Source organism: Gobius niger, assembly GCF_951799975.1.
Source record: "Gobius niger genome assembly, chromosome: 3".
NCBI classification, from domain to species: domain Eukaryota; kingdom Metazoa; phylum Chordata; class Actinopteri; order Gobiiformes; family Gobiidae; genus Gobius; species Gobius niger.
The window spans coordinates 41,754,098-41,779,864 of record NC_136854.1 but is presented as its reverse complement, the minus strand read 5'-3'; the positions used below and the strand labels follow the sequence as shown (position 1 = coordinate 41,779,864).

Here is a 25,767-nt window from a genome sequence, read left to right as displayed (position 1 = left end):
GTTTCTCATGAGACTAAAACTATGACTAAAATGTCCAGATATTTTAGTCGACTAAAATAAGACTAAATAAAAATGAAAAAGAGAGACTAACAATATCAGAGGAAGAATGGACAACAATATGGAAACTCCAATGGAAATGTAAAAACTCACAGAGATGGAAGGAATATGGTTGGAAAACAATAATAAGATTCTTTATCACTCCATGTCAAAAAACACACATTGACGGTCGACCTCCTATTTGTTGGAGAAAATGTGGGGACCAACGTGCAGATCACTTTCACATCCTATGGAATTGCCCACTTATCAAACAATATTGGATGAACATTCACAGAGCATTACAAGACATTTTCAAATGTATATTTCCTTTCGAAATAAAAACTGTTTACTTTGGATGCTTACCACAGGAATGGAGAAAAAAAGTATTTGTTAAGCATCCTGTTGGTGGCAAGCAAGAAATGCATAACTCAGAAATGGTTATCACAAGATATTCCCACTTTATCTGCATGGTGGGATATAAACAATGAATATTTTTTTAAATGGAAGAGCTGACGGCATTTGTATACCAAAAACAAGAGAAGTTTTTAGAGTATTGGGAAAAATGGGTCACCTATATAAAAATTAAAACGCCTGGTTTGATTCTGTGAGTCCGACGTTAAAGACAATGTAGTGGTCACTCCCTGAAGTTCTGTTTCTGTTTGTTTGTTTTTCTGTTTTTTCTATTTGTTTTTTGATGGGTTCTGTCAAAGTGAATAATAATGCTGTGCTCATGTTTGCACAGCACACATACATAAATTGTACCCATCTTTAAAGTGCTAAAATTTACAAATAAAGAATCTAAAAAAAAAAGAAAAAGAGAGACTAAAATCATCCAAACTTCTGTTGACCGTCTGAAAGAGCCTCATATCATGTAAAGTCACTGCCAAACAGGTCTGTGCTTTATTCACGTGGAAGCAGCTCGAGGACCACGATTGAATATGACTAGAATGAATATTATAAATTTTAGTCGACTAAATTGACATGCAATATTAGTCGACTAAAACTAGACTAAAATTGAAACGTTTTTTTTGACTAAATCTTGACTAAAATTAAATGACATTTTAGTGAAAAGACGAAGACTAAAACTAAACTAAAATATGTTGTCAAAATTAACACAGCTACACATCATCTTCTAATATGACGATGATGGAGAAACCACTGAAATTATATAAATGCCATGAAACCGATGTGTCATACTTCGCCAAACTTTAATATAGGATCCAAAAAGGCCAGAGAAAAGGTTGGCTATATAAGTGCTATAGAACGGCTATAGGATGAGTCAAATGCAGTTCCTCCACATCCTTCAATCTTAACAGTTAATTGAAACCAAGTGGAAATGAATCTTTTGAAACAATATCAGAGTGAACACATGTCATAGTCGGAGCTCAAGGTCGTCCGAGGCGATTATTGTTGACTGACCTGTGGGAGAACTTGTGGCCAAAGGAAACCCAGTCTCTCTCAATCAGCACCTGCAATTCAGGGTTACACACAAGACAGAGGCTTTAGATACACTTGTTCAAAGGGCGTACAAGTATGTGTATGAGTATGCGCCGCACCATGAGGCCTTTGATGGTCCTGTAGAAGGGGTCGAGCAGGACACTGGCCACAGAACAGGCCTGAGCCGTTCGGTCCCATCCGTCTGAGCAGTGAACCAGCACGCTCAGCCCTTCATCCGCCACCGCCTGGAGAGACACGGCGGCCAGAACAAGGAGAGATTAACCACGGATAACAGAGGAAAGTACAAAGATCATCCCAGCTTTTTCAAATATACCGACCCGAGCGATGAAGACTCCGGCGTCCAGAACCGCCTTGATGTGTTTGAGCCAGCCAGAGTTCTCCAGGCCCCACAGGAAGTCCGTCATGGAGGGGGTCCGCAGCTCGCCCACTGTGGAGGAACATGGCACAAGATGGGAAGAGTGTGAAACGCAGAAGAAAGTCCTGAAGCTAACATTTTTGTAATACATTTCCAAGCAGGTGAAGAGTCAGGATGTGGTGAAAGGTTCATGTATGCTGTAAACAAGTTAGGGTCGCAGCCAACATTCCTTTTAGTGTATGGGACACATATTACACATTTAACATTTAACCCCTTAACTCCCACCTGAACCGAGCACATTTTCTCCAGTTTGGCTTTACCCCAGTCCCAAAAGCTTCTGGAAAAAAGCTGTGAAAATAGCAACAAAACTGAGATGAAAACAATGATTGAAATGTGACAAATGTGAGAAAACACTGGCAAAAATGTCACAAAAATGACACAAGAAATTGACAAAAAATTACAAAATGTGACAAAAAAATGACAAAAATGTGACAAAAAAATGACAAAAATGTGACAAAAAAATGTCAAAAATTTTATAAAAAAAATGAGAGAAATGTGACAAAAAAATGAGAGAAATGTGACAAAAAAATGACAGAAATGTGACAAAAAAATGACAGAAATGTGACAATAAAATGACAAAAATTTGACAAAAAAATGACAGAAATGTGACAAAAAAATGACAGAAATGTGACAATAAAATGACAGAAATTCGACAACAAAGCAACAAAAATGAGTTGAACACCCAACAAAAAAATGGACAAAATGTGACAAAAAAAATACAAAAATGTGACAAAAAATTGATGAAAAAATGACAAAAATGTGACCAAAAAATGACAGAAATGTGACAAAAAAATTACAAAAATTTGATAAAAAATTGCGAAAAAATGACAAAAATGTGACCAAAAAATGACAGAAATGTGACCAAAAAATGACAGAAATGTGACAAAAAAATGACAGAAATGTGACAAAAAATTACAAAAATGGGACAAAAAAATTACAAAAATTTGATTAAAAAATTGCGAAAAAATGACAGAAATGTGACAAAAAAATGACAGAAATGTGACAAAAAAATGACAGAAATGTGACAAAAAAATGACAGAAATTCGATAAAAAAATGATAAAAAAGTGACAACAAAGCTACAAAAATGAGTTGAACACCCAACAAAAAAATGGACAAAATGTGACAAAAAAATTACAAAAATGTGATAAAAATTTGACAAAAAAAATACAAAAATGTGACAAAAAATGACAAAAATTGGATAAAAAAATGACGAAAAAATGACAAAAATAGGACAAAAAAATTACAAAAATGTGACAAAAAAATGACAGAAATTCGATAAAAAATGACAACAAAGCTACAAAAATGAGTTGAACACCCAACAAAAAAAAATGATGGAAAAAAAATCTGATGACGTGAGGAAAAAGATCCTCTCGGTTCAGGAGGGAGTTAAGAGGTTAATTATATGAATTATATGTTTAACCTTGAAACCCTAAAACAGACGATCTGCCATTCTTCTCACCGTCGATGATTTTCTGCTGGCTGCTCCTCATCACGTGAATGTTCTCGATCCCGATGAACTGCAGTTTGATGTTGGTGTAGTGGTCCTCGTTCTCGTAGCCTTTTCCTGCCGCTTTATTCGCCATCGCGTTCAACTAAACACAAAAACGGCACAAGGGAATGAATGCCTTACAAACACACCGCCCGTTGTTCACGCTGGACACAATCAAGCATTTTCTCTGGATAAAATGCCTGAGGAAAAGTCGTCAACATAAGACACGGTAAAGACATCACTCTGCATTACCTTGGGTCTTGTATCTACCACATAGATGTAGTCGCTGCCCGGGTTGGATTTCATTATCGCCTGAAGCATCACCTCGTCTTCCTGACAGCGCCCACTGAACCCGGACAGAGGCTGACTGCATCTGCAAACCGCGGCCTGCAAAACATCCCAAAACCGTAACATTTAACTGTATTTTCTCTTTTGTTTATTGTACTGAGAGTCCCATTAGCTCTTGACTTAGTGCTAATGGGTCAAGAGCAGAGGGTTTTAATTACATCTTAAAGTCATTATTAGCGGAAAATACAATGAGGCAAAGGTTTTATATTTGTGGATGTTATTGTCACTGTAGGAACATTTATGCTGCCATCTCAATTTAATTTAATTTTCAGAATTAAACGACCAGTGTGTCCTGGTGGAAGTGTCTGTTACTGACCAGTGAGTCCTGGTGGAAATGTCTGTTACTGACCAGTAGGGCTGGGCGATATGGCCAAAAATGTATATCACGGTATGAAAAAGAAAAATCATGCTGACGGTATATTTGGCGATATAATTTACACCTGGCAAAATACATGAAAATCAAAGCCTTTCGCCGATGGGTAAAATTCATTTACAGCTATTTTTTCTTTTTATTCATTTAAATTCACCTAAATCTATAAAAAACACAGGAGATAAGATCAAAGAATATTGCTACAATTATCTGCACCTTCATCTCCATAACAGCAAAATGCTCCTGTAAGTTCACCCTCCTCTGTGCAGTTTACACGTGTTTTTACTGTCAGGCAATAACGTGTTTAGGACACGTGTTTGCCAGAAACATGGGTTAAATTAATTGTAACTTTCAAAGGATTCACTATATCTCCCTCTCTCCTGTTCGCGTCTCTCCCCCGATCCGAGCGCCACGCACGCACGCCCGCGTTTGCGACGTGGTTTTCTTCGTATTGTTGTTGGCGCCAGAAAGTTAGCTAGCGAGCAAAGTGATGCTACAACTCCCCGGAGTTCATCCAAGACGCAAATTCTGAGCCCTTTCCTCGTAAATATGAACAACAAAAACGACAAACTTCCTTCATATCATTAGATTTTTTAAGCGCTGCCCCTGAAGCTCCACAGTCATGTTTCTGCTGCTGCTCTGAGTGACTCTGAGCGCAGCATCTCCGTGTGGTTCTGACATGAGCTGCGCATGCAAATGATGTCTGATAATCTACTATGAAAGTTACACCGGTGTCCAAATTCTAAACCGGTATTACCGTGCACGGTATGATATGGACCAACCCTACTGACCAGTGTGTCCTGGTGGAAGTAGGAGAGCACTGGGAAGCGTCCTCTGCTCCTGAACCTGGAGCTCCCGACGATCACGGCCGGAGTGGCAGATTTAGGCACAAACAGCTCAGAGGGGTAGGTGTCGCAGATCTGAAACGGAGGCATTATTTAGTTATTCGAAACGACTGTAAAAAGACAATAAAATACATATGAATGGATTCTGATAAACTAGCTTTGGACGACACTTCCTTTAGCAGAGGAAGCTTTTGATGCTTTTATTCTATTGGCCCTAAATGTGGCCAACTGTGAATAATCAAGACAATTAAGGTTGACTTGAAATTGTTCGCACATAATTATTAAAAGTCAGGTGAGCAAATATCTGTGGTAATAAACTTTTGCTGAATGAAATATATAACAAGCAATTAACCACAAAACAAACAAAGAATAATCTGTTGTTAAAATAGTTCATCACAATTGCTTCACCTATTACTATTTTAGTTTGGCTTCAGCGTCTCCTGGGTGTTTTGGTGCCTGTGAACATGTGTGACTTCAGGACAAACCCTGTATTCGCTGTTGGCCATAGTCTGGACCCAGAGGTTGTTGGGGACGCCCATCCTCTTATAGTCGGCCGCGAGGTCGATGAAACTCCAGGACTCCTCTCGCTCCTCTTTGTTCACGTTTGGGTTGAACGACATGCAATAAAGCTCGCTGTACTTCTCTGAAAGACGAAACCAGAGGAAAAATGTAAGAGGCTGGACAAGCTGGTCAGAGGAAGAGAAATTACAGAGACGGCGTTAACTATCAGAGACCGGCGTGTTCTGTCCCAATACAAATGCATGGAGAAGGTTATGCTGTGTTCAACTTTGTACCCGGAGGAGCCTACGCAGACACGGGGAGAACATGAAAAGTCCACACAGAAAGGCTCCGTCCAGGTAAGGATCGAACCTGGACCTTCTGGCTGTGAACTAACCTCTGTAACTGCTGTGCTGCTAATTTCTGTCATTTCTCTATTATTAGCAGTAGGGCTGTCACGGTATGAACATTTTACCTCACGGTTGTTGTGATTATTGTGGTTTTCGGTTTTATTGCGGTATTTTTTTAAAATGTGTGTTAATATGTTCAGAAAGCATTGATAGTCCTGCACAAACTGAAATCGTTTCAAAAAGGTTTACAGTGCTTATTATGTTTAAAAAAAAAATACAAAGCCTTTTCACATCAAAGTAAAGGAACTATAACGATGTGTTGTTGATCTTTTTGAGGTTATTACATGGACTATTTATAACGTCAGAAACGAAGAAGAAGAATATTTTAGAACATAAGAAGATAGATAAACCGTCTATATCAGGAAAATTGTCCTCAGTTTGTTTCCTTCCAGTGAGCTTTCGCGTTGCAGATTTGGGAAATGCCATCAGACAGTGATCATTGTTAAATTCATAAAGCTGCGGCGAGAGTGAATCTATTGTAATCTGCACCGGGAGCCCCGTAACGGATTGTGCCATTGTGCGGAGGTATCCGGACACGGCTTACGCTGGCGGTGGCGCTGCAGCCGCACTATGGGGCGACTCGTTACAATCTCCTAAAGTCCCACATCAGCATATCAGCTAAAGCGCTAACGTTAGCTTCCTGCTATAGAGCTGTGGGAGACGGTGACGCAGGAGAGTCAGAGGTTCGAAGTCTTGCTGCTTTAGAGACACTTTTTCCTGCAGGATCCGCAAACAGGAAAACTGTCCTTCAGCTTCTTAAAATACCCAAAACATGTCCAGACTTCAGGCTCGGTCTCTGAAGCTGATCCTGCGCTGTCGTCTCGGACATGATTCCAGCTTCGGGAAAGTTTTGGTTGTAGCTACAGAGGCGCCTGCGGCAGCTTCAGCAGATGAGACGGCGGCTCATGAGGCTCACTTTGCCTAAACCGCGGGCGCCGTAATCCACCGAGATAATGTATTTTTTCAAAAACAAGACGGTAATTATTATTGTCAACATTGTTACCGGGCTTTACTGCTACACCGGTAACCGTGACATCCCTAATTAGCATATTATAAGATGATGTTTAGTGGCCAATGGAGCAGAAGTATAACTGAATATGATTTTCTAAAGTCATCGCGACCAGTCAGTACATTTAATAGGTGTGAGGAGGATTTCAGCCAAGCTCACATTCTATTATAACCTACTGCACCGACTGTCTGCTGGCATCCTCAGTGTAAGACGAAGACTAAGAGGTCCTTCATCCCCTCCCCGCTATCAAACTGTTCTGCAATAAATAATATATCGCAAAAACTCTTTGTTGTGATACGTATCGGAAACCATGTATCGCAATAAACTGTTTTTGAATTAAAGATAGTTTTGTTAACCTCTTACCACCCGCCTAAACCAAATGCATTCTGTCCTCTTTGGCTATTACATAGGCCTGTGTAACAGCTCATTTGAAAGCTAAGACCCACAAAACTGATCTTTTTCCTTGCGTTATTGCTGTGTTGTGTCACCTTGTGTTGTTTTTTTTTATTCTTTTATGGGACATTTTTGTTGAATTTTTTTAAATTTTTTGTTGAATTTTTGTCACTTTTTTTGTTGACTTTTTGTTGAATATCTCACATTTTGGTTGAGTTTTTTGTCACTTTTGGTTGAGTTTTTGTCACATTTTTGTTGAATTTTTGTCATTTTTTTGTTGAATTTTTGTCACATTTTTGTTGACTTTTTTGTCACTTTTTGTTGAATTTTTGTCACTTTTTGTTGAATTTTTGTTGAATATCTGTCACTTTTTGGTTGAGTTTTTTGTCACTTTTTTTGTTGAGTTTTTGTCATTTTTTTGTTGCATTTTTGTCACATTTTTGTTGAGTTTTTGTCACATTTTTGTTGAATTTTTGTCATTTTTTTGTTGAATTTTTGTCACATTTTGGTTGAGTTTTTTTTCACTTTTTGTTGAATTTTTGTCACATTTTTGTTGAATTTTTGTCACTTTTTTTGTTGAATTTTTGTCATTTTTTTGTTGAACTTTTGTCACATTTTTGTTGCATTTACATCCTTGTTTTCTTCTAATTTTTCGTGGCTGTTTTGGTGCTTTTTTTTTTCCCCCAAGCAGCTTTTTGATTAGGGTAAAGCCAAACTGGAGAAAATGGGATCCGTTCAGGTGGGAGTTAAGAGGTTAAATCCAGATTTGCCGGATTGCAACTTTCCTGCCACCGAACCGGAGCCACCAATACACACTAATGGAATCACGAAGAAGAAGCTAACGGGCTAACGCCACTTAAACAGTATTTACAGCCAAGTTTGAGTGAAAAAAATTATCTCTGTGTAGTCTCTCAGCGTAGTATTTACTCTCACGGACAATTAATAAGTAAAAAATAAAATAAAATAATTAAATATACCAATTTTTACTACAGTACTGCACTTAAGTAGAGTTTTTGAAGATCTGTACTTTACTTATGTACTATTTGTGTTAGTTATTACATTTAATCCACTGTAGTAGTATTGTGTATGTACTTTTATTCAAGTAACAAAATCAAGTACTGCATCGCTGCCGAACCCCTATATTTGTTGCCGCTCTGTCATCAAGACGCCGCCTGTGTAAAGCAGCTGTTCCCGACACCTGCTCGCTCGGACACACCTGGTCTGGACAGCCGGGTCAGCGAGCTCTGCAGGTCTACGCAGTCCCTCTCCTGTGGGACGAGCAGCTGAAAGATCCGGAAGTCCTTACAGCGGAGGAGGAGCTGAGAGCCCGCGGGGGACGGAGGCGGGCGGTCCACGCTGCTCACCATACTGTGCAATATCTGCAACACAGATCGGGGGGACATGCATTAGAGATTGGGGAAAACTAGCAACGAGGTTATAATAGTTGTTTTCATGTCATTGTAGATTGTGAAAACTAGGGCTGCTCGATTATTGAAAAAATAATAATCACGATTATTTTTGTCATAACCGAAATCTTGATTATTTGTTGCCTTTAAAAAAAAGTCTATCTTTATTTTATTTATTTATTAATCAAAACACTATGATGATATTTTATGTTTTCTGGACAGTCATAAAAGTACAAATGATTTCGAGTACGCCTTGATTAAAGAGAGGTCTCTGTTTCACACCTGCCCCCTGCTGGCCAGCCCACACACCTGCGCAAGCAAACTGAGCAGCGCGGCCTGATGACATCATCACACAGCGCCGTTTGTTATTATGTCAGACAAAAGCACGAGCCATGGCAGGTGAAAAGCGAAGGGAAAATAATCCCAGCGCCATGAAATAACGCAAGTCTGCTTTGCAAAAAAAAACATTTGAAAAAAAAATTGAGGGAAAAAAAAAAAAAATGAAAAAAAATTGAAAAAAAATTATAATCGATTTTTTTGCGATTATGCTAATTTTGTAATCGTAATCTAAATCGTAATCAAATTTCGATTAATTGCACAGCCCTAGTGAAAACCAGTAAAAAAAAAGTCATGTCTACTTAATTAGGATTTTCTTCTTGGACACGGTCACTGTTCAACTCACAGTGGAATAAAGTTTGTAGTTTGTTCTCCATCCATCCATCCATCCATCCATCCATCCATCCATCCATCCATCCATCCATCCATCCATAGATCCATCTATAGATCCATCCATAGATCCATCCATAGATCCATCCATCCATCCATAGATCCATCCATCCATCCATCCATAGATCCATCCATCCATCCATCCATCCATCGATCCATCCATAGATCCATCCAGAGATCCATCCATCCATCCATCCATCCATCCATCCATCCATCCATCCATAGATCCATCTATAGATCCATCCATAGATCCATCCATAGATCCATCCATCCATCCATAGATCCATCCATCCATCCATCCATAGATCCATCCATCCATCCATCCATAGATCCATCCATCCATCCATCCATAGATCCATCCATCCATAGATCCATCCATCCATCCATAGATCCATCCATAGATCCATCCATCCATCCATCCATCCATAGATCCATCCATAGATCCATCCATAGATCCATCCATAGATCCATCCATAGATCCATAGATCCATCCATCCATCCATCCATAGATCCATCCATAGATCCATCCATAGATCCATCCATCGATCCATCCATAGATCCATCCAGAGATCCATCCATAGATCCATCCATCCATCCATCCATAGATCCATCCATAGATCCATCCATCCAGAGATCCATCCATAGATCCATCCATCCATAGATCCATCCATAGATCCATCCATCCATAGATCCATCCATCCATCCATCCTCTTCCACTTGTCCGTTGCCGGGTCATAGCCCCTCCTGGAGCCGCCACCTTTACGTGGTGGAGGGGTTTGAGCACCTGAATGATCCTGGAGCTCTGTTGTCGGGGCTTCGTGCCCCTGGTAAGGTCTCCCATGGCAAACAGGACCAAGGTGACAGGTCAGACAAAGAGCGGTTCAGAAGCCCCTTATGGGAGACCAACAGGCCCGGTTTGAAACATGTGGACCCACCACCTGCAGGAGGAGCCATACGGGGCTGGTGCAATGTGCTATGTGTAGTTTGTCCTGTAGAGCTTAAAAATGCTGCAGCCTAAATGCTGAAGGAAGTACATGAGGCCGCGTGCGATGGGCAGAGAAAAGGGGAAGATGCAGCATGTGCTCGTTGCAGTCACACAGTCGATCCCTTCACTCTGAGCCGCACCCCAGGCCCTGGACACCCACACACTAGTGCATGTTTGTTTGAACGCAAGATGTCACGATTTTCTGTGCTAACGCTGTTGTTTCACCAGGCAGAAGATTTTATTTCTTAAGATTTGCAAACATTCATCAGAGGAATGAGAGGATGCTGATGAATATGTTTTATACCATGATTTCGATATGAAGTATGCAGTAAAAATAGTAAAGAAGCAATGTCATTACTTCTCAAGATAATTTCAGTTCCTACGGCTCATTTTCAAACCTGTATTTTTTAAAGGGGGCCTATTATGCAAAATCGACTTTTTCAAGCTTTACATCATGTTATTAAGTCATTCCCTCATTAAAACCATGCCTGAAGTGTTGCCTTTGCACATTCACGTATTTTCGAGTAATCTATAGAAACTCTGATGGCGGCCATTTTAGGGATAAAACGCCTGATCCCTTCAGGAAACGCCCTCGACCTCCAGGATACGCCTCCGACCTTTCGTCACCAGCCGCGTAACCAACCACTGCCCCTCAGCAGAACCCCCTCCCCGCAGTGTCTAGCCCTAAGATGTAAACAGAGTCATCATGGAGGATTAGCTTCATGTGTTGTGAACCGGAGCCACAGTAGACTTTTACAAAGACACACATCAGTGTTTCTGTTTCCTAAACACCCAGGATTCAAACCGGTGACAGGAACACTTATTTCAGTGTCTGGTTCTGCGCTGGGCCTTGATGATGCACAGAGCCTCCGGAGAAAGCTAATGCTAAGCTAAACCTCGAGTCATCACGTGAAAACGAGAAATATGCACAAATAAAGTCAATAAAACCACCACACACATAAAGAACCGTTTAACAATGATCACACACGGAGCCAGGCTTGTTGATTTGGAAGTTTATTGCTCACATTTCATCTACAATGGGTCATAGCCGAGTGGTTTTCTCCCGGAGCTAACAAGCTAGCCGCGACAAGCTAACGGGAAAATTCACTGAATACAAGCATATTATGCATTGAAAACGTCACTAAAACAGGCAACTGCTTGAAGCAGCCTTTATGATGATCACACACGGAGCCTGGCTTGTTGATTGTGTAGTTTATTGCTCACATTTCATCTACAGTGAGTCTTAGCCGAGTGGTTTTCTCCCGGAGCTAAGGCACTATTAGCCGCGACAAGCTAACAACCTTCACCTTCACAACATTCATTGAAAACAGGCAGCATATTATGCACAAATAACGTCAATAAAGCCGGCAACTACTCGAAGCAGCCTTTACGATGATCACACAATGAGCCTGGCTTTACACATTTGTGGTTTATTACAGACTTTTCATCAACAATGAGCTGTAGTCGATTATAACAAGCTAACGGGGTAACCTCGAAAAACCATTGTCCACCTGCGGAGATAATGTCCGTCTTTGAATCGTATGGGCTCCTGCAGATCCTGGTGTCGTCCATGGGGGTATAGTTAGAGATCCATAGGGCATGGCAGATGCAAAGAGATAGCCTCCAAACAGCAGTTATTTTTCAGGCAAGAGCCTCTTCCAAGCGTCCGGTGTGGAAGGTTTGTCTCCAAATAATATCCTGTGCGGCCATCGTTCACAAAGTGATAAACAGTAGGTCCTTTCCAACAATAAAAATTAAAATGCACCGATCGTAGTTTCAATACTGTTGAGACAACGAGCGCAGTGTTGACAGCGTGTGGAGGGGGCGTGTCGGAAAGGGTCAGAGGTTCTTAAAGAGACAGAGGCCTATTTCAAGTCATTTGCTACCTCCATTTTGAAAGAGCAATTTTATACAAGGCAGTTATTCTAATTTACTGCATTGACAGACCAACAGAAGGTTTGGTCATCATTGTAGTGTGCTATAGACTGGTGCTATGTGGCTGAAAAAAGCATAATACCCCCTCTTTAAGGAAGAACCTCAAAGTGAAAAACGAGAAGTAGTTTAGCAAGAACACTTTCAGTATCACATGAAATTCAGCACATCCACCCAGTTCCCCGCACAGTCACGTCAGACGACACCCCGGGTCTGTCGCTGAATGAACCCCCATCTCCTCACAGGACAGTCTGTGTGGGTGTGGGCGAAACGTGACACTGCTCTCGGCCTTCTGTCTCCTCCGGGACAGACCCGCTCCTCCTGCCGCTGCTGCAGTGGGACATCTGCAGTGGGAGGGTTTGTCCCGAGTCTGGGAAGCTCAATCAGTGTTGGTCCTTTCAGCTCGACTTGTGTGTACAGCCAGTTGCAAAAGCAAATTTCAGTGTGTGATTATTACTGCAGAAACGACAGACATTAATGACAATACTTTAAATCTAATCAGGACACATCAAAGTGACAGGAGGTGAAGAGCAGGGAGAGACATTTATGGCTGTACCAATAATTACTATAGAGACTTATTGTTTAGTAAATGGCAGATATGGCATTTTCCCCCCATTTTTCCAGCTCCAGCTCTGTTTTGTTGGTAAAGAAGCTCAAAAAGTAAATTTTGCAACCAGGGCCAGGATACAAAAGTGGGTCACAAGCCTTTGCCAGGGAACATTTCTTTCAGTATTGTTAGAGCATAAAATTAAATTGCTATACTTCATACTGGGTCAGGCTGTACAGTCGTACTATCTCTGTCGTAGCTTTGACTGTGGTGCTCAGGCGCCCACTCTCAGCCACTGAACGTTTTGCTTGACAGGGTATTTATCCCTCTTCTGTGGAAGCATAGCCTGTCTGGAGTTCATGTTTCCGGGTCCCGCACCGATGGTAAATAAACTTCTCCTGTATAAGACGTCCAGACTTCTGCCTATTCTTCATCTGTTCTCTCAGACACCATTGTTAAAGAGGGGGTATTATGCTTTTTTCAATCACATAGCACCAGTCTATATCACACTACAATGATGACCAAACCTTCTGTTGGTCTGTAAATGCAGTAAATTAGAATAACTGCCTTGTATAAAATGTCTCTCTCAAAATGGCTGTAGTGAATGTCTTGAAATAGGCCTCTGTCTCTTTAAGAACCTCTGACTCTTTCCGACACGCCCCCTCCACACGCTGTCTGTGGCATCAGTGGGGAGGGGGTTCTGCTGAGGAGCAGTGGTCGGTTACTCGGCTGGTGACGAAAGCTCGGAGGCGTCTCCAGGAGGTGGGGGCGTTCCTAGGAGGACTCAGGCAAACCTATCCCTAAAATGGCCGCCATCAGAGTTTTTACAGATTACTCAAAAATACGTGAATGTGCCAAGGCAACACTTCAGGCATGTTTTTAATGAGGGAATGACATAATAACATGATGGAAAGCTCGAAAAAGTCGATTTTGCATAATACCCCCCCTTTAATTCTCCAACAAGTATCTATCAATTGACAAAGTGAATCTGTTAAAATGACCATTATTTCAATTTTGTAGGTTAATTCACGGCTTAGATCGTCAAAAAAATCTGAGGGAAAATATAGTGTTTTTAACAGAATCAAACTACAAAGTGTTTTATGGGTTTCGTTCAATAAATTCTGTTCATTTATTGATGTTTAGACACAAAAGAAAAATCACAATTCTATAAATATTTCATCCAAAATGGTGCCGCTGGAATAGGGCTCCTTATATTGGTGTGCTGTAATGTCTGTTTCACCACTGAAAGTTCTTTTCAGTCCAGCAGCATTTTAAAAACCGGTGGCAGTGTTATGAAAAATTGCAGACACATTGTGATTTATGGCAGGCTTTGTACAGTAAATCAGTCATAAATCTTCTGTCCATCGGCGCTGTGTCAGTCGAGGTCAGGAAACAGATCTGAGTGAGCGAGAGCGGAGCTAAACCGCGGCTAATGTCGTTTCTCTCTGCTCCGTCCAATGATGTTTATGCAGACGGTGATTTATTTAAAGGAAAAACTGCCTCCTGGAACTTTTCAGGGCGGAGGATTGAATTACGTCTGCTTTGAGTTTCATATCTCACTGGATGCAGAATTATTAAGAAAGTGGTATTTTCTTTAGCATCAAAACTGTTTCTGAACAACAACAACAACGGCGGTCTTGGCCAGTCCAAAACATCATAAATAAACCTCATACTTAGATGTTTACGCAAGTTAGGCCAGGTTTGAGCTTTCTTAGGAAAAAAATCTAATCTTAAAATCAACTTGAATGAAAATGATGAACAACTAAACCTCAGAAGTCTGGTTAATTTCTTTTTTTAAATCTAAAAGATAAAACTAACCACCGGCATGACAGAAAATTTGACTGTGTGTCTGTGTTCTTGTACTTACAACGTTGTGAGGACCAGTTTGAGTGAGGACATTTTTGTAAAGTGAGGACATTTTGGGTGGTCCTCACTTCTTTGAAGGACTGTTTGAGGGTCAAGATGTGGTTTTCGGCTTAGGATTAAAGTTTGGGTTAGGGGGCTTAGGGTTCATTAGGGGCTTAAAGGAACAGGCCACCGTTTTTACATACTGAGATATGTTCTTACCTGAGCTTTGACGAGTCCTTTAGGACCTGTCTGGTCTTCCCCCGTGCCTTCAGTCACGTAAACACAGCGCAGACGGCGTTAGCATTTAGCCTCTTCCTCTCTCCTCTATAGCTCCAAAACAGGTCAAGATAGAAGCTACCAAGCTCTTCCACGTTTTCCCTATTGTGTTACGTGTAACTATATTGTAAGGCGTAATAATACCAGGAGTAATTTGGCATCCGCACAGTAAAGTGAAGATTACTGCGCGGATTTCGAACTACTCCTGGTATTATTACGCCTTACAATATAGTCCCCCCTTTTATCCGCTTAGAAAATCCACATTGTTTAATTTTGTGTAATTATACTTTGTAGTGGAACACTTCACGTAACCATATTTAAATAGGGAAAACGTGGAAGAGCTTGGTAGCTTCTATCTTGACCTGTTTTGGAGCTATAGAGGAGAGAGGGAGAGGCTAAATGCTAACGCCGTCTGCGCTGTGTTTACGTGACTGAAGGCACGGGGGAAGATCAGACAGGTCCTAAAGAACTCGTTAAAGCTAAGGTAAGAACATATCTCAGTATGTAAAAACGGTGGCCTATTCCTTTAAGGTAATACATTATGTCTATGAGTGTCCTCACTAAGATAGCAGTACAAGATTGTGTGTATGTGTGCGTATGTCTGTGTGTGTGTGTGGCGTACCCATGTCTCTTTGCGTGTCTCCGGGTTGTTTTCCACGAAGATGGTGTGAGTGGCCGAGAGGTAAAGCGTCCCGAGCGCCGCCTTCCTCTGACCCGAGGAGCGGTCCAACAGGCGCACGTTCTCCACCTGCAAAACAACAAAAACAAACAACGTCAACACGGGATCATCAGCTACAGAGCCTGACTGAAAACAACCATGTCATGTTTAAAGGGCATTCAGCCTCATTAGCATTAACAACATTAGCAGCAGTGGCCAATTTCATTTTGCTAATTCAATATCAGGTGTGCTAAATAGAAGGTGAATGTCATATACTATTAACTATTCTATCACAGTAATCAAATTTACATCAATGAAAACTGTCCTCTGCATTTCTCCTCGACTCTTGAAGAGCGTTCTGAACCGAGTCTCTTTACTCCAAAGTTTGTCAGCAGAATTCCACAGAACAGCGGCGAGGCCAGTGAATCACATGAGGCTCGTCCTTGTGCTAAATCACAGACACAGGAAGTTGCGTCGCACCATCTGAGAGGTGAGCCGTGCGCCTCGTCACGACCGGGCGGATGACTCGGCGAATCATTATTGCCACATTTGATAAATCATTTACCTCGGGGCGCCCTTGTGACACAAAACCGTGGCGCGAGGAGCGACCACAGCAACCTTGTGCAAAGTCAGAGGCTCTATGCCAGTGGTTCTCAACCTTTTAGAGCCGCGACCCCCATTATAACAATTAATTAGGATCGTGACCCCCACCCGGGTCAGACCATGGGAAAAACAGGGACATTAACCCCTTAACTCCCACGTGAACCGAGCACATTTTCTCCAGTTTGGCTTTACCCCAATCCAAAAGCTTCTGGAAAAAAAGCTGTGAAAATAGCGACAAAACTGAGACGAAAACAATGATGGAAATGTGACAAAAAAGTGACGAAAACATTGACAAAAAAGTGAAGAAAAATTTATGAAAAAGTGGCAAAAATGTCACAAGAAATTGACAAGAAAATGACCAAAATGTGACAAAAATGTGACAAAAATGTGACAAAAATGTGATTAAAAAATGACAAAAAAATGACAAAAATTTGAGAAAAAAATGAGAAAAAATTACAAAAATGTGACAAAAAAATTACAAAAATGTGACAAAATGTGACACAAAAATTACAAAAAATTGACAAAAAATGTGACAAAAAATTACCAAAAAATGATGAAAAAGTTACATAAATGAGTTGAATACCCAACAAAAAAATGATGGAAAAAAAATGTGATGACGTGAGGAAAAAGATCCTCTCGGTTCAGGCGGGAGTTAAGAGGTTAACCTATATAACTCTTAAAAAACAAAGAAAAAACAATGGCTAAAACAAAAATGAATCAAATTTAGAACAAATAATGACATCCTGGTAAAATAGCATATATGCTACGACACCATAACAATAGTATTAAAATATATATTTTATCTATATGCTCTGGCGACCCCCCAAATTTGTCTCGCGACCCCCTAGTGGGTCCCGACCCCCAGGTTGAGAAACCCTGCTCTATGCGACAGTTCGGTGTTTAGTCCAGAGACGTCTGCGGCCGATGGTTTTAAAGCCACGCTCTTTAAAGCTGCTGCTCATGAGACTCGCGGATTATTTAGAGAATCTGTCCTGGTGGCCTGGGAAAGCTCTGGTTTGGTCCTTATCTTATGTCAACACTCATTTAAGCCGCTACACCTGATTTTCTTAACTTTGTTTGCTTTCATTGTTTGTTGTGCAATCTTAAAGGGATATTTCAGGATTTTCGACAAAGGGCCTCATTTCCTCGTTATCCAGAGTGTTGCTGATTTCTGGAGATATTTTTTTTTGTAATTCATGCAGTTCTTATGTTTGAAGAGTTTCGTGACGCTAGGCTAGTTTTCTACGGTATCAGCTAGCCTGCATTAAAAACAGTGTGACCCGCTCCACAGAGCACCTGAGGCAAATCACTTATAACACCAGACTAACCATATAAATGTCTGTGTCGATAGAGTAATTTCAACCATTTTGCATTTAAAATACCTTATATTTGCATCAGCTTCGTGGTTGTATAAGATACGCGGCGGCGGAGTGATCTGCTGGAAAATAGTCCCTCAAAATGCGATCATTCATGTGATGCAAGGTCAGACACAAACATTTACATGGTTAGTCTGGTGTTATAAGTGATTTGCCTCAGGTGCTCTGTGGAGCGGGTCAGGCTGTTTTTAATGCAGGCTAGCTGATACCATAGACATGCACTAGCCTTGAACTAGCCTAGCGCCACGTAACTCTTCAAATATAAGAACTGCATGAATTACAAACAAAATATCTCCAGAATCAGTAACACTCTGGATAACTAGGAAATGAGGCCCTATGTGAAAAATCCTGAAATATCCCTTTAACTAATTTCTACCCGAATTACTCACAGGGATGAGTTTATACGCATTTATTTTACTTTTAGCTTACTTACAACTTTCAGGGTCACCGTCAGTGTAATGCAAACAACAAACAGCCTGCTAGTTCTTGAACAAAATAACAAAAGCTTCAGAATTAGATGTACAGTGTCTTTTTACAAATGTCTGCTTTAACAATTTCATTCCACTTTCAGGAAAAAAAAATCAGGTACAGGTCCTTTAAAGCTAATTTATTTATAAGTTTCCAAGATATGAAACAGTACAATATTGAGTACATCTCCAATGTCAAAAAATGTTGCATAAACTGTAGCTAAAAAATAAAGATGAAACATACTTGGGGCCTGATTTACTCAGCCAGGGGCTAAATGGATTTATTATGAGAGACTGTTTTATTATCAGGTTTTTTTGCCGTTTATGTGAGGAAAAAGACCTGAAGTGGATCTACTTTTCTCACCACTTCAGCATGAACTATCAACAGTATTTGTACATGCAGCTCTAGGGCACATTTACAGTAAACATACCAAACCAAGGCTAAATAAGGGCAAACACTGGGTCTAAACCAGGACTAAATATTAAAATCGGTCGCGGCTCTTCACAGATAACTAATTCCCCTTTCCAAGTAGCTCCACAGACGGTTCTATATTTCCCACAAAATCTTGATAAATCAAATTTGATCACTTGTCTCGGAGCAACAACTCACATGCATCAAGTAAGTCACAACCTTTATCGAAGCATCATCTCTTTGTGCTCGAAATCACACACATTCTGCAAACATTCAGGTAAATATAGAATCCAGGAGGAAAGTAAATTAACCCAAACTCGTGAGGTTATGGAAACTTCTCTAAATAACTTGGGATTCATAAGGAATTTAAGTGAATTATGGGGCTGATAAATCGCGTTGCTTGAGTTGACTAAAAATAGCTTAAGAGACAACACACTACAATTGATTATAAAGGTGACAAAAAGGCCAATGTTGTCTCTTAAGATCTGAGACTGGTGACACCTCCATGGTCATTTCTCACCCGTAAAATGGACCACGTATTGAGATATCAAATTATAACTTTTGCTGTATAAATACACAGACTGCACAATATATCACAAAAAATATTGTGTCACAATATCAGGTGATTCAATATCCGTATCGCAGCCACAATATATCGCGACATCACTAAAGTCTTCAACTGACTGAGATCGACACTTCTTTTTTCAAACTCAGCCAAAAACTAACAACAAACAGAACTTAGAAATGTGTAAAAGTTCAGTTTTAGTTAAACGTGTCCTAATTTTAGTAAAATAACGTAATAATATTGTTATCGCAATATTGCACCGGTGTATTGGATATCGCAAGTTACTTCAGTATTGTGCACCCCCAATAAACACTACAAAATTATGCAGAATAACAAAAATATAGGGCTACTAAACAAAATTGCCATGACCTGTGGAGTCCCCCAGGGGTCAATCTTGGGACCCCTCTTATTCAACGTGTACATGCTTCCATTGGGCCAGCTAATAAACAGCAATGATGTGTCGTACCCCAGCTATGCAGATGACACTCAGATCTATAAGTCACTGACGGCTGGTGAACATGGGCCTGTAGATACTCTCTGTCACTGCAAACAGATCAGTTTGTGGATGCAAAACAACTTTCTCCAACTACACTCAGACAAAACTGAGATCATTGTTTTTGGCCAAAGACACAAAGACAAAGTGTTGTCAGTCACCTTTAGTCTCTCTCTAAAACTGAAAAATAAGGTTCGAAATCTAGGAGTAATCATGGACTCAGACCTGAACTTAGACAACCACATCAAAGCAACAACATCAGCAGCTTTTTACCATCTGAAAAACATTGCTAAGATCAGAGGAATAGTGTCAAAACCAGACTTAGAGAGACTTATCCATGCGTTTGTCTCCAGCAGGTTAGACTACTGTAACGGCTGCTCACTGTCAGAGCTGCAGAACATCCAGAACGCTGCTGCTCGAGTCCTGACAAGAACCAGGAAATACGACCATATTAGTCCAGTGCTCTGGTCTCTGCACTGGCTTCCTGTCGCTCAGAGAACAGACTTTAAAATAGGGATGGTCCGATATGAAAATTTTCTGCCGATACCGATATCCGATATTTGCCTCTCTGGTGTGGCCGATATCCGATATTTGCCGATATTTATTTCAACGTTAAAAATCAATAGAAAGGCTTACTCAAATGTGGTAAAGTTTGTAAATTGTTCCATTATTGGAATGTCTTATGCCTGGGACACATCTCACACACCAGGATGAAACAATCCCTTTTATTAGAAAAATACTAAAAAGACCAATTGCTATGTTGGAGTGAAATGTCATTTTGTTTTTGGCTAAATATTTACTCAGACCTACTTATTATTATACTTTCACCCATGTCCTCTATTAATGGGAAACACTGACACTGGGAATATGCTAGGCTACTATTTATTGCATTTTTTATTAAAATATGTAGCCTCCCATGTTATTTAAGCTACATGTTTTAACTTTAAACAAATCTGATAAAGGACACACTGCTCTGTATGAAGCTTTGGAATTGGAAATATCATAATGTCACTTTAACAGCACCTTATATGAACTTATGAGGCCAGACTGAATATTTAGAGTTGGTTTAGAGCTGGCAAAAAGCAAACAGTAGATTTACAAGATTAGCATGAGCTTTGATCTGCTTTGTTTTCAATGATAAATGCGCGAACGATCGCAAATGCGTCTAATTAAATATGCGCGAAAATGCGACATGACATAACGCCTCGTTTTCACAGGACATTAACATGACAGAAGTGAGCAGAGTAAACGTGAATACAGACATTATCATCACTGTAGTTAGACCTACATGATGACAGAAAGGTCATGTTTACGTGTCGTAGCCTTTAGCCTGTTAGCAGCTATGCTAGCGCTAACAAACAAAGTTATAAATCTGGCGTCAGGACGGAGAAACTTTTGCAAAACTCACCTCAGATGTAGCGACAAATAATCCATCAGAAAATGATTCCTGTTGATCCTGACTCAGAATAATGTCCATGGAGGCAGTTTTAGTCCAGTTTGTTGCAGCAGTAACTTGTGGCTCTGTATCTCTGTGGTGTCCAAGTGTCCGCTCCACTTTGTTTAAACTTAGTAAAAAACATACTTTCTTTTGGAGACGTGTGAATTTATGCTGGAGGTTCTTTATTTTTAGGAGCCACTGTTTATTTGAGATAATTTGAATAAATTGTTGCCCCAGTCATGTCAGTGCAGCCCGTCTACGCTGCTGCTGCTTTCAGGTGCGCTATGACATTACGGTGTAGTAAATAATTCAAAGAAAAAAAATATATCGGCCGATATTTTCCCATATCGGACCGATACCGATATGGGAAAAAAGGACAAATATCGGCCGATAATATCGGCGGCGCCGATATATCGGCCATCCCTACTTTAAAACAGCTCTGCTTGTTACAAGTCTTTTCATGGTTTAGCGCCGAAGTACATCTCTGACATGTTAGAGCCGTATGAACCATCTCGGGCCCTGAGAACTTCAGGGAGGGGCCTCCTGGTGGTTCCCACAGTCAATAATAAACACGGTAAGGCTGCGTTTCAGTTTCATGCAGCTAAAATCTGTGCTCTACAAATAAACGTGCCTTGCCTTATTCAACAGGGGATTGCTAGTGCCATTGTCACTGCACACATTTGTAGGAAACACTCCCTAGATACAGGAATGCACGATATTGCAGTTACTTGCGATATGTGGTTAGGAATATTGTGAAAACAATATTGTTGCAATATTTTACCAAACCATTTCAACACGAGATGTTCCATTCAAATTAAACACAAATTGCTAAGCTCTTCAGCAAGCAGAAGTCATAAAAAAGCACAAAATCAGGATAAAACAGGGTCACATTTAACCTCTTAACTCCCGCCTGAACCGAGAGGATCTTTTTCCTCACGTCATCAGATTTTTTTCCCATCATTTTTTTGTTGGGTATTCAACTCATTTTTGTAACTTTATTGTCATTTTTTGTCACATTTTTGTAATTTTTCATCAAATTTGTGTAAATTTTTTGGTAATTTTTTTAATAACATTTATGTAATTTTTTTTGTCATATTTTTGTCATTTTTTGTCGCATTTTTGTCATTTTTTCATCCATTTTTTTGTCACGTTTTGTCACATTTTTGTATTTTTTTTGTCACATTTTTGTCATTTTTTTTGTCATATTTTCGTCATTTTTTGTCGCATTATTGTCCATTTTTGATCCATTTTTTGTCCATTTTTTATCACATTTATGTATTTTTTTGTCATATTTTTGTCATTTTTTCATCCATTTTTTCGGCACATTTTGTCACATTTTTTCTATTTTTTTGGGTCACATTTTTGTCATATTTTTGTCATTTTTTGTCAATTTCTTGTGACATTTTTGCCACTTTTTCATCAATTTTTCGTCCCTTTTTTATCACATCTCCATCATAGTTTTCGTCTCAGTTTTGTTGCTCTTTTCACAGCTTTTTTTTCCAGAAGCTTTTGGACTGGGGTAAAACCAACCTGGAGAAAATGTGCTCGGCTTAGGTGGGAGGTAAGGGGTTAATAACTAAAACGTAACTTTTACACGTTTTTTTTAGTTCTGTTCATCGCTTTGGCTGAGTTTGCAGAAAACGTCTCGATCCGTCAGATGAAGACTTCAGTGATGTTGCGATATTGTGGCTTTTTGCAATACAGACACCGCAACGCCTAATATCGCGATACAGTATTTTTTGCGATATATTGCGCAGCCTTAAAGTGAACAGTTTGCAAAAGATAGCAAAGCACCATTAAAGCTAGCGACGTCAAACTACAATCAAATGGCTGAGAAAATGCAATGTTTAGCTCTTGAATGGTTTACAAAAGAGAGCAAGGGACAAGGATGGCCAGAAGAGAATGGAGTGATGAGGGAGAGGCAGAGGATGATGTTGAGGAAACGGGAAATCGCTGAAAGGTTGTCCCCCATCTAACCTTAAGAAAACAGGCTGTCGGCCCTAAAAAAAAAAAAAGCCACATATTCATGATGCAAAAAAAATGTAAATAAACCCGTTAACCTTGGGAGTCCGGATGTGCTCCATCATCCACGGCCAAAATGTCGGAGGTGAGACTGGGAAGAGGAGCCGTGAGCCGTTGAGGTTTTTATCCGACCGTTGGTGCCTCCGATCCCCGCATGAGTGGCCAGCGCACACCGGTGTCAGGTCTCCTCCGCGAGCCGTGTCGTAATCATATTTATCCCTCTTTTCTGTGGTTTTGTTATCGTGGAGAAGAGGAGGAGGAGGCGGTGGTGGTGTTAGCAGGAGCACATTGGTAGTTAGCGGCAGGAACGGAGCGGCGGAGGCTTCGGTATCGTGACGCGACGTGGAAGCGCTGAGACGGCAGAGCTTCCGGTTTGACTTCAAAATAAAATATTTTCTACTTGTAACGACTTAAAGCTAAATATATTCACATAGAGGACTTCTTGGTTCAGTTCAGAGCGGATCTGTTCTCTAAAACATATATGAATCAATAAACGGTCCTGAACAGAGCCGTGGGAAGATATTTTAGTTAGGGGGCGCTGAGGGACAAAATTTACCCCCAAAATACTTTTTCTGTGCATAAATCCTATTTATTAACCTCTTAACTCCCGCCTGAACCGAGAACATTTTCTCCAGTTCAGCTTTACCCAAATCCTGTAGGCCAGTGTAACGCCTCATTTGAAAGCTAAGATCTACAAAACTCATCTAAATGGATCTTCTCACGTCATCAGATTTGTTTCCATCTTTTTTCATTTTTTTTCATTTTTTTGTCTTTTTTTGTCACATTTTTTGTAATTTTTTTGTCTTTTTTTGTCACATTTTTTGTCGCATTTTTTGTCACATTTTTTGTCATTTTTTTGTCATTTTTTTAGTCATTTTTTTGTCATTTTTTTCTCATTTTTTTCTCATTTTTTGTCTTTTTTGTCTTTTTAGTTATTTTTTGTCATTTCTTTTGTCATTTTTTGTCATTTTTTGTCATTTTTTTGTCTTTTTTTTATCACATTTTTTGTTTTTTTTGGTCATTTTTTGTCTTTTTTTTGTCTTTTTTTGTCTTTTTTTGTCTTTTTTGTCATTTCTTTTGTCATTTTTTGTCCTTTTTTTGTCTTTTTTTTATCACATTTTTTGTTTTTTTTGGTCATTTTTTGTCTTTTTTTGTCTTTTTTGTCTTTTTTGTCATTTTTTGTTATTTTTTGTTATTTTTTTGTCTTTTTTTGTCTTTTTTTTGTCTTTTTTTGTCTTTTTTTGTCATTTTTTTGGGTCATTTTTTGTCTTTTTTTTGGTCATTTTTTGTCATTTTTTTCGTCACTTTTTTGTCAATGTTTTCTCACTTTTTTGTCACATTTCCATCGTTGTTTTCGTCTCAGTTCTGTCGCTATTTTCGCACCTTTTTCCCAGAAGCTTTTGGACTGGTGTAAAGCTGGAGAAAATGTGCTCGGTTCAGGCGGGAGTTAAGGGGTTAATATTGCCTGCAGTTCACAAACTATCCACCAGGGGGTGCTGCAGCGCCCTCAGCACCCTGGGTTCCCACGGCCTTGGTCCTGAACGTGCTGAGAGAAATTAAACAATCGTGTCCTGATCACCTGCCAAGTTTAACGTTTACAAGCCAAAAAAAGTAAAAAGCACGAAAACCACAGTTGTGTTTCAAAATAAAGCTGGTATGAACGATCATGAGACAAACCAGTGTTAGTTTTAACAACATACTTTCATTTCATTTTAGTCACGGTTTAGCTTTTTATTTTTTTGTATTTGTTGTGATGTCATATCGCTAAGCATTATGGGATTAGCAGCAATTGTAAACTAATGGAGATTTTAAAAGTTAAAATACTGGAGTTATTGTTCACATTAAAACACTTGGACACCACAGTGTGTTAGATGTATTTACCAGCAGTAACTTAGCAGCTAATGGAGCTGTTTCACGGCTTTTTTCTCCACTTTTTATACAGTTTTTAGCTAATGTTAGTCAATGGAAATGTATGCCAACAGCTGCAAAGATGGCCGATCTCCATGGTAACTGTGGAATTTTGATGAGTCTCTTTTCATCTTTATTTAGTCATATTTTAGTCGACGAAAATAGCTGGACATTTTAGTCATAGCTTTAGTCTCATAAACAACTTTTAATTTAGTCTTAGTCCAAATTTAGTCTGCAAAAATATTGAACGAAATATTCAATATTTATGTAGTCAACGAAATTAACACTGATAAAACAATACGTCCTTTGGATTATACTTGTGTTTTTATTATCAAACAATTCAGCAGCGAAAAAAATACACATAATTTTTTTTTTCACAGATTTTTTTTCAGCAGCAAAAAAAAAATACACAGATTTGTTCCCCTCTTATTTTTATTTTTTAGGATAAAAAAAAATTACGTTGCATAAATTCAGTGTATAAAAAACTCTTTGATAATAAAAACAAATTAACCTTCACAATAATCGTTTTGTTTTGAGAAATCGGTTGGCAATTATTTTTGAGAGACGTTTGGCAGGGTATGAACGATTAATAACAAATAAAAAATCAACCAATTCAAACTCTATTCAATAAAAGGAGACAGAAAAAAAGTACATTGAAGTTATTTATTTGCTGTACCAAAACTATTTTGTTCCTCCTTTAGACACTAGATGGCAGTGTTTCAAAGGAAGAAACATCACTTGACTCTGCAGCGGCCAGCCTCCTGTGAGCACGCGGGTGAGTAAGCACAGTTTGAGAAAGAGCTTTTTCTGACCAGTTTCTCTCAAGAAATATT

At 39.6% G+C, this 25,767-nt stretch overlaps 1 protein-coding gene across 2 annotated transcripts in view; it reads right to left on the bottom strand.

The window, feature by feature from the left end:
* LOC306960814 (phosphatidylinositol-3-phosphate phosphatase MTMR7-like) overlaps positions 1-23,373 on the bottom strand; it is a 30,746-nt gene extending 7,373 nt beyond the window's left edge. Inside the window, exons 1-10 of one of the 2 annotated variants that reach the window (XM_079553384.1) lie at positions 23,065-23,373; positions 15,615-15,740; positions 8,489-8,651; positions 5,448-5,605; positions 4,909-5,037; positions 3,652-3,786; positions 3,331-3,502; positions 1,812-1,921; positions 1,593-1,718; positions 1,456-1,505 (exon numbers count right to left, since the gene is read on the bottom strand). In XM_079553384.1, the coding sequence (XP_079409510.1) occupies positions 1,456-1,505; positions 1,593-1,718; positions 1,812-1,921; positions 3,331-3,502; positions 3,652-3,786; positions 4,909-5,037; positions 5,448-5,605; positions 8,489-8,651; positions 15,615-15,740; positions 23,065-23,091 (1,196 nt within the window). In that variant the 5' untranslated portion in view covers positions 23,092-23,373. The remainder of the gene's footprint in view (positions 1-1,455; positions 1,506-1,592; positions 1,719-1,811; positions 1,922-3,330; positions 3,503-3,651; positions 3,787-4,908; positions 5,038-5,447; positions 5,606-8,488; positions 8,652-15,614; positions 15,741-23,064) is intronic. The other variant, XM_079553385.1, reaches the window with a different exon arrangement.
* Between the last annotated feature and the right edge of the window lie 2,394 nt (positions 23,374-25,767).